Source organism: Echeneis naucrates, chromosome 5 (genome assembly GCF_900963305.1).
Source record: "Echeneis naucrates chromosome 5, fEcheNa1.1, whole genome shotgun sequence".
Taxonomy (NCBI): domain Eukaryota; kingdom Metazoa; phylum Chordata; class Actinopteri; order Carangiformes; family Echeneidae; genus Echeneis; species Echeneis naucrates.
In genome coordinates this window covers 16,401,840-16,411,766 of record NC_042515.1, presented here as the reverse complement: position 1 = coordinate 16,411,766, position 9,927 = coordinate 16,401,840, and the positions used below count along the sequence as shown (strand labels likewise).

The window sequence follows — 9,927 nt, the reverse complement described above, 5'->3', positions numbered from 1 at the left end:
TTTGCCTTTGCCCCGGTCCCGCCCACTCCTCCAGTGTCCTGGAAGCTCAGTGGTCCGCCGCGTGAAAGGCGGAAGTAGTCCCATCGCCCTCTGCCGGTCCTGTCCGAGTTTGGGCTTTGTGCTTAAAGATTTGACGCTTTAACGAAGGAGGGGAGACCACCTTTGACGAAAGTTTCTCCTTTGAGAAGGTACTGTTCGTGTCAGTTTTTAAACCATCTGGTCACAGTGTGTTTCTCTCCTCTCCCTCTCTCTGTTGTCTGTTAGGAGGTTACTCTGAGCGCTCGTTAACGCCATGTTGAACTAACGCACCAAGTGGAAAGATACATCACTTTTAATGTCTGTAACTCAAAATTTAGCATGAATAGCTTTATCAACACCCAAGTAACGGTGGCAGCACGGATTTGTTTACATGTATCTGTGTTAACTAGTGTACTTAAAGCAACCTGTGAACTGCCCCCGCCCTCCCCCGTAGTGCATTGTGGACTTTCTGAAATCCAGCCATAGTTTTGTTGGCCTGTGTACGTGAATTGATTCGTGAATTCAGGAATGCAAAGGAACATATCAGCCCTATAAAATGAAACAATCGTATCCCAAAAACCAGATTTTGTCTCACGGCCAGATTTTAAGGAGGCGAGCGAGTAAACTCACCTCAAATCAATTGCCACACTTTGAATCCATGACTTTTTTTCTATGGCAATAAGATATTTTGATGTGGGGCTGTTGTGTTGTCTCGTTGGTAGCTGTTCTGCTGCAGAATCGCTTTGTTTTAACTTAGCTTTTTTCCCTTTAACATTCAACCCTTAAGGATGCGGAATTAATCAACCACAATAAGATTTTACTCTACTTTTGTGTATCCATTAATGTCATAGTTTTCATTCATGTTTAGCATTTGTGTCTATAAATTTCTACTTTCATGGTTATTGCTCTTATCTGGAATTATTTGAGGACTTAAATGAAGCCACGATCTTTATCGTTTGGAGCAGGCATCAAACGGTTATTCGAGAGTTGAAATGAAAACGATCTTGTTTTCGGCTTCACGTCTTCTATGTGTTCTTCATTGTAATTCATCTCGCTTGAACTCAGTCGACGCCAAGGACCTTGTGTGCCTCTGTACGCAGAGGCTACGCAAAGCAAACGTCGCTGAGGACGAACTATTCAAAACCTGTTTTCCGTGAAGCGTGTCTACAGAGTGGATGCTGTCAAACAGAGGTCTTTGGTGCAAAGGAGATATTCTTTCCCCGAGGCACAGTCACAGTGTGGGCTCGAAAAAAAGAACTTAATGGTCCCGGTTAAGCCCCCATTGTTTAGGGACAGCGTAGTGTAAAACTGCTGATTTATAAATAGCCCATCAGTGAGAACACAAGCTTGTTATTAACTTCACCTAACGACAACGATACAACGATTTCCTGCCAGAGCCAAAATGGACATCACCGAGGTGGGGGGGGGGCATGTTTTTCATTTCATCACATGAGTTTTCGCCTGACCTATCATCTCTCGGGTTCAATAACACGACCGAAGAAAGCAGGTAGCGGCTGCTCTCAGCCTGTGTAGGCGCGCGTGGAGCTGTCCTTTTCAGCACCGCGAGCTTCAGCACCACAGCGAAAGACAGCAGCCGTTAGCCCACGCGCACCTTACAAGTCTCTTTCAGGCAGTTCTTTTAATTTACATTCCCGGGGGGGCGGGGGGCGACCTTACAACGCAGGTTTCCAACAGTACACTGGGTCTGCATGTGAGGAAATGAGCGCCCACGCGACTCAGCTTGTGCGCGTATGTGTGTCAGTGTAATGTATATGTGTGTTTAAGCCGACATAGTGTGTGTGTGTGTGTGTGAGAGAGAGAGGGAGGGAGAGAGACGGGCAAAAGATGATGATGAGCATGATGATGATGATGCTGTTGGAGGCTGTCAAGGTGTCCTCGAATACAGACGTCGTTTGGTGACGTGAGAGGAAAGAGAGGGAGAGAGAGCGAGGATGAATACGCGTGAACGTCGGCCGGTGATGATGGGGTGGGGGGGCGGGGCGGGAATAAACGGAGGGATGGAGAATTCCGCGAGTCACCATCATAGATCCCCGCTGTCAATCCTCGTCGTTTGGACCAATGGGCTCGCAGGAGCCGGCAGGCTCGTCCCCCCCACCCCTTCTTCTCAGCCCCGCCCCCCTCCTTGAGCTGTCCTCTCCGTGCACGCGCGTGGCACCCCCTCCCCACCACCACCACCACCACCTCCACCACCACTAGGTCGAGTCGAGGAGGAGGAGGAGGAGGAGGAAGAGGAGGAGGAGGAGGAGGGATGAGGCGCGCGGTGGAGGGGAAATGGCTGCCGAAAACAAGCCGGAAGGTAAGAGAGAAATAAGGGTTTTTATTTTAGGTGGCAGAGTGCCGCTATTCGGGGTTCAGACAAGGCGATGAAGGGATGGAGGCATAGAGGAGGAGAGAGATAACGGCGGGGCTTTCCCTCGCTCCTAGCCCGTCCCGAAAACACGGACGCTGGTGCTGAAGCAGCGACTGTGGAGCACGGTTAACCGACAGTGGATAAATAGGGGAAGGAGAGTTGTCCTGTCGGTTGGCTCTGAGTGACTCGGGATGGGGTAGTTTTTCACCGTCCACTGTTGGCCGGCGTTTCCCTCGAGTAGCTGCTTTATGAGTGCTTTTTTGAGCGTTTAGCATAAAAGGGAAAGGATGAGAGTGGTTCACGCTGAAGGAATTCAGATGCTATCTGTGCGTGCGTGTATGCGTGTTTGTGTGTGTGTGTGTGTGTGTGTTCATCAGTCTCTGTATTTTTCTTTAAGTATAAAATAGACCACTAAGTCGTAGATTTCCATTCTTGACAACCTCGCAAACCAGTCCATTTGTGTACTTATTAAGTCACAATGGTCTCCGAGTGTGTGTGTATATATATGTCTGTGTGTATGTGTTTATGTTTGTGTTCGATTTGATGTTGAGCTTATGGTTGCTAAGGCAGTGAAGGTGAGGGCTGCATTTAGGCTGGGGAGGGGAGGAGTGTATGTGTGTCAGTTTTAGGTCATATTACATATGCATCTAGTTTACATTTTTACACCCTCAACTAAACTCCTTGGCTCTACTGTCACACACAGCCACCATTTCATTCAGATGATTATTCATTCATTCATTCATGAATAATTTAAAGGATGACCAATATCACCATGGCAATATTATCTCTACCTCAGCTAATGGATTAAGGAAGGCTTTATTCCTGACTGTCTCTGATGTTTGTTTATAAACATCCCCTGGTTGATAGTCTGTGCTAAGTATCACTTTCGTTTCCTTACCTGTTTAAAGTATTGCTGATGTCACACAGGGATAAATTGCCCAAAAATGGATGTCAAGCAAAGAAATAAACCAGCTGAACATATTTTGTTTGAGGCAAAATTCCATAACAACTCAAAAAGTATAATAACATGCAAGAGTATTAGTTTGCTGTAGACATCACTTTATCATTGTAATATTCAATATTTTATTGTTCTGTTCCTTAAATGTTTATTATTTTGTTATCTCCATCCTATTGAAGTGATACTGGAAATGACGGAGAGTCTTTGGCCTTCTCTCCACTAGGGAGCAATGCTGAGCAAGATTTCTCTAAGGGGCAATTTTTGGATAACTTCAACTACACAAGTAGCGTCGGACCTTTGTGAGGCACATTTTCAAGTTCACAACACTTAAAGTGGAAAACACACACACGCACACATATATGTGTGCAGGCAAGCATGCATGCATGCATGTGTGTATGGGGCCAGAGGCGAAGTGAAGGCCCTGGGTTGAGAGTCCCATTGCGTTAAAAGACTAGAACTGTAGATGAGACAGAAGGCCCATGGGCAGATGAGCAGGCACTCAACCGCACAATAAGAACCCCCCTCAATGCCCATACTGTAGTGTACCTACACGCAGATGCAAACAAACACGCCATACTGACAGTATAGGTTTTTTTGTTCATTGCTCCCTTAGTGTTATGTGCAGGGAGAATGTAAAAATTTACAAGTGTCGGCCATGCTGAATAAAAGCCAAATGAATCGCTGCGAAGAAGACAGTGGGCAGCTATCCACTATTTCCATCCCTTGGCAGATGTGCATGGTACCGATCAGCAGAGTACACCAGTGGGCATGAGAACAATATCCACCATATAGCTTGGAAGACCATCTCCCTCTGCGCTGGTTGGTCTACTTTGTATCATAGCAACAGTGGTCAGGGAAACAGAAATGATGAGAGAGAAGAGAAACTAAAGCGGTGTACAAGTTAGTTACACACACGGAGGCAATGTATCTGCTGTGGCTAATCGATCAGGGGACACAATGGATGCAAGTTAGTGGATCAGAAAATGGATCAGCCCACATGCATATCACTTGGAGTTTTGTCTCTGGCCATTAGAGAGGGAGGAATGAGGTGAGGTACGCGACTGCCAAGGAAACCAAAGTCTGGAGCATCTCCTAAATATGTCTTTCTCTCTCTTTTGCTGTTTTTTGTAGGACTGAAGAAGATAAGAAATCCAGAGCGAATGGTCAGGATTGCTGTTGGTTACACAGGACACACCCCTCCCAAGAGTGACGACACTGACGCCAACAGTAAGAGACATACAAACTCCCCTCACCATGTTTGTGTATGTGTGGATGTCTGTGAAAGGGTGTTTAAGTGCCGCTCGCACATTTGTCTGTAGCACAGGGTGACTCTGGGAGCAAGTATAAAAGCCTTCTGGCAGAATGATGTGATGCGGGAACTGAGGTCTTCTTCTCATCTGCTCTGTAACAGATCACACGTACACAGACACACACACACACACACACACACACACACACACACACACACAGAGCGAGCACACACTCTGTCGCTGTGTGTCTCTGCTGAGACGTCATTCCAATTCAGCTCTGTTACACATCATGTTTATTCATGCATGCCAGTACAGTATTAGTGGGCGCACACACACATGCAGACACACAATAAGGCAGGGCTTACTTTGGCTATCAGTAGTTTATTGTCATACCTAATCTGTACACATGGCATTATGTATCTATAATCCTCAATGGGCCTGGTTAAACTAGAAGTGAGATGAAGTGTGTAATCTGGGGTCGCTGCATGGGTGTGTGTGAGCCTGTGAGTGTGCTTTGTGTGTGTGTGTGTATGATTGCTATGGTGTTTTAGAGAGACTATAAAGGCAATGATTGCTTTGATTGGTTATTGATTCCAGAGGACATGACACAGATGCACATATCTGGCTCTGTGTGTATTTTTATGTGTATGTGTATCTGTTAGGGGGACAAATTGGAAGAAAATAAACAGATGTGAGGAGAGACAGACAGGCATGTTGGTTAGTAAGGTGGTGGGTTTTACAGGTTTAGGGATGGTAGGTATGCGAGGGAACCACCACCCCTCCATCATACGCACACACACACACACACACACACACACGCACACACACACAACCAGGCCCCTTTTTTCATTAAAAAAAAAGCTGATAGCGTCATACCTACTCCAGACTGTTTTATATTTTTGAGAGGGATAGGAGAAAAGGTAACAAAATGGCAAATTAGGAATTAAGACAATAGAAAAGAATAGAAGAGAATAGAATAGAACAGACAGTTCTGTTTGGGATGACTGTTTAATATGAGCTGAGACTTCCTGAGCCTATCCCTGTCTCCTATCTGTTCTCTCGTCCCAGCTGGAGGATTACTGGAGGAAAAGTTTATCAGCAGAATGATAAAATTAGCATGCACGCCCATCTCTCTACCCTCCTCCCCAACCTCCACCCCCAGCCCCCACTCACCCTCTTTCTCTCGTCTCTCCCTCCCTCTTCCTGCACTCTCACTCATCCCATGCTATGCTCCCCCTTTCTTCTCCCTGCCCTGATGCTCCCTCCTGCCCTCCCACCCTCCCCCTTCCCATCCCTCTATCTAGCTGCTGTGCAATGAGCCTTTCTTTCTGTCACATTAATTTCTTCCCAAAAAGAGGGAAAATGTGAAAATTTCCCCTGATGCCTCCTAATATCAGTGGGGGGAGAGTTAAGAGTTGCATTTGGAACGTTTTTCTCTCTCTTTACTGAGGAGAGTTTTATAATTAACTGACAGCCATCTCACAAGGGCATTGGCTTGTTTCTGTGTTAAATATGGAGATGACAGTTTTATGAGGTAAAATATTCATCAGTCGGAGGCTGTGATTCCATTCTAAATTATGGCATTTGATAGGGTACCAAAGCAATGTTTCACTTTGGTTGAACACTTTCACTTTTAGCACACATACCTCTGTATGACTTAATGAGCCATCAGTTTCACATTAGCATTCAGGTTTTGTCACTCTTTCGGACTCTCTTTTACTAGATTAGCAAGTGAGTGCGTGATCTATGTACAGCGTCTTCGGGGTGTAAAAGCTCATCAGCATTCAACAAATCAGCAACGTTGGTTTTCCAGTCCTTGTCAGCAGGGAGTGTAAAAGTAAGAATAGGTTAGGATGATGGTTGTGTCCATGAAGGTGTTAAAAGGGATTTTGGAACCAAGGTCACTGGTGAAAAAAATGACACTCTAGGACAAATACTGTGATGCGTGTTCTTTGATCGACAGACACTGCATTTGTATGTGTGTCTCTTTGCATGTGAACATATGTGTGTGTGTGTGTGTGCGCACACGCCTGCATGCGTGTGTGTGTTTGTGTGTGCCTACGCATGTGCTACGGTCTTGTTTGATGTGGTGGTTCTGGTACATTTCAAAGGCGAGGCTCTGATGAGAATTCTTCAGAACAGCAGGGGGAGGGAAGGGGGTTATAGCCAGGAGGGGTGGGGTTTAAACGCTGATTGGCATTCATAGCAGAGAGGCTGGAGTGCTGCTAAAAAAGAAATTAGGCTTTAACTAAGCTGCACCATTCAGCTGTTTAACTAAGCTGCTGCACCGTTCAGCTGTTTGAAATTCTGTCTTCTCAGGCCTTCTATTAATAAATGCATAATTGATTAGGGGGAGCATACGTGCCTGAACACACTTCCTACTGGCACAAACACACACACTTGCTCAGACACCTACATACTTGCATAAGCACACACACATAGACGCCACTCCTGTCCTCCTCAAGTAGTCCTCTCTCTTTATCTCTGGGTTACCTTGTTTCATCTCTTCTCCTGTGAAATTCTTACTTTCTGATTCTTCTCTGTAAGTTTCTTTTTTTTTTTTCTTCATTAACTGTCTCTCTCTGGCTCATTGTGTCCCTGCCTCTCTCTGTCTCCCCACTCTGACCCCTGCACCCCACCTATATCTCTGTTACTCTCACTCTGTCATCTACCCTCAGGTAAAGTATAATTCCTATCTTCCCACGGGAGTCATGAATGGACACCATCTACTCAAATGCTTATCAATAACCTTTGAGTGCTTGCTGTCTTTGACTTCTTAGCGGCACACCCATTGGGCACGTAAACAGGCGCACACGCACACACAAACGCGCACATACGCATTCACACACAAACACGCGCGCGCGCACACACACACACACACACACACGGGGCTTTACCTTTGTGTGGACACTTTGCGCTGGTGAAGTGGTATTTTCTGTGGCGCAGTGGGATTTTTTTTTTCTCACCTGCACCTATTCAGTATTTTGGTGATTCTCTGCGTGCCGCAGTGGGGGAGGAGAGGCTCAGTAGGGGCTGTTTCGCAGGTAATCCAGCAGCAATATGTAATTTTGGTGGCGGTGCACTCATATAGCTTTCTCCAAAACTAAGCAAATCTCTGTTATTTATGTCTTGCTTATACATTCTTCTACCAGTAGTCACTGTATTACAAAATAATTAAAGAGAAGCTCTCGCTGTAAGTGTTATTGTAAACAAATCCCCTGAATAGACTAAAATTGACAGTGAGTTAGTCCATTTCTCAATACTTAAACTCTTCCCGGTCTTGTTTATGGCTCTCAGCCCAAAGGTTCCTACTGGAAACTTAAATTGGGTCAAAAATATTGTACGTTTAGATTTTTTTTTTTTTAATGCCATTTCCAAAACAAACTTGGAACTGTAGTTTGGAACAAATATACTCATACGAGAGGAAGAAGTGAATTTGATTCATTGTATTAGTATTAACAGCAGCAGAATGATTTTTCTAAAAACAAACCACAGTGCTCATGTTTATTGTAAGGATTGGAGCCTATCACTTAGTTCAACACTCCTGCTCACTGATGTGTCAACAACAGTGCAGCTTTATGACAGCAAGAAACATGCTATACTAGGCTTTGGTTACACAGCCAATAGATGTGGACAATAAAAAAAATATAGTTGGTAAGTGGGTAAAAGTTTCCTTGGTTTTACCGCTCTCCACAATGTTGTTAGTGTGTGGATCATTGTGGTTCTAAATAAAGTAGTGTGGTCCTCAATAGCCCATAGCGGTATTTGGTCTTTTGTGTAATTGAACTTGCAATTCTCCAGCTCCCATAGAACAATGTTAATTTCCTCTCAGGAGGTTCTAGTGTGGAGTCTCTGCTCCATTATGGAACAGTTTCTTTAACACTTTTGGGAGAGCATTACTTTTAAAGGGGATAAGAGATGTCCATGTGATTGGCCATGATTGTAAATAACCCCAAATGTACTTATAATGTATGATAATGGATTCTTAATCCAGATCTGATTCTTGTTGGGGCCTCAGGTGTACTATTGTAACCCCACCTGCCATCCTAAAATAAGTGCACTTCACACTTTTGTGGACTGCACACTTAATTGTGCACAATGATTGACAAAGTTATCAACTGCACTTGTTTGCATCACTGGGAATCCCCCATAAGTGAAGATGATGTAATCAGTAACAATCATTAGGAATAATGCTCTTACTGGGCAATATAAAGCAGCAGTTATGCCAAAATCCCCAGTTGTATTTCTGATTCAGAATTCACAGGAAGCATTTGCAGATCAAGGATGATCTGTAGTTGGAATATTATCTTTGAAGAAAATTAATTAAAGCTCATGTCCTTCATCAGCCTAAAAAAAAATCTCTTTACAAATTAATTGGCATAAGGTCACACTGTGCCATTAAAAGCTACACAATAAAAGTTTGTTTTTATTCAGCAAGATTCCAGAGATGCTGCCTTTTTGTATTCATTGCTCACATTCCCTCTGTGTCTGATGAGAAATTTCTCTTCTCTTCCTACTCATCCCTCATTTATCTTCCTTTATCTTCACCCCCTGTCCTCCCCCACTTCCCCTTCCGCTCCAGATGAGCCAGGCCAATTGAAGATATACCTTCCTAAGAAGCTGCTAGAGTGTCTACCCAAATGTTCCTCTCTGCCCAAGGAGCGCCATCGCTGGAACACCAACGAGGTGAGAATGAAACACACTCAAAGGGGAAATATCTGTGACAGTGAGATGAAATGTTATTTTTACTGGTGACGCATATCTAGCTCATGTCACATTGAGAGATGAAGAGAAGGTAAACAAACACAGTGGTAGCTTTTCATTATGGGACCCTAAAACTGTGACACCAGGAAATAAAAAAACAAAGCAACCTGAGCTCAGAGACTGTACATTCCATTTGGCGTCATGCTATCTATTTCACTTTGTAATCCAAACAACTCAGGGTTATAGTACGGGGATCATGGGTTTGTGGGCCTAAAGGTGTAGGATTTAGAGACTAAGAAACAGCAAATGAGGCTGCAGAGTGAATGTGTCCACTGCTGGGTGTTATTGGGTAAAAAAAATAAAACTGTGGTCAATAGGATAAAGATTGTTTTCTGAATAATTGTTGCTATGCAACCACAAAAAGCCTTTAAAATCTGTGTCACTTTTCTGCACTTTTTCTGTCTTGTGATATGTGTGAGAACGATGCTCTACTTACGGTGGGTAATGTTGTCCTCCAAAACAAAAAAAGAAGAGCTGTCTGTGAGATAAAAACAACAAAAGTAGTGACCGTGCACCCAGAGGACTTGATCATAAAAGTGAGTTAAATTTAAGTAACTTAAGGGGGA

The 9,927-nt window shown here is 44.2% G+C and overlaps 1 protein-coding gene across 1 annotated transcript in view; it reads left to right on the top strand.

Moving 5' to 3' along the window:
• Positions 1-2,310: 2,310 nt before the first annotated feature.
• Positions 2,311-9,927, top strand: part of LOC115043258 (calmodulin-binding transcription activator 1-like) — a 49,055-nt gene continuing 41,438 nt past the window's right edge. Inside the window, exons 1-3 of the mRNA XM_029501560.1 lie at positions 2,311-2,335; positions 4,479-4,574; positions 9,180-9,283. Of these exons, the coding sequence (XP_029357420.1) occupies positions 2,311-2,335; positions 4,479-4,574; positions 9,180-9,283 (225 nt within the window). The remainder of the gene's footprint in view (positions 2,336-4,478; positions 4,575-9,179; positions 9,284-9,927) is intronic.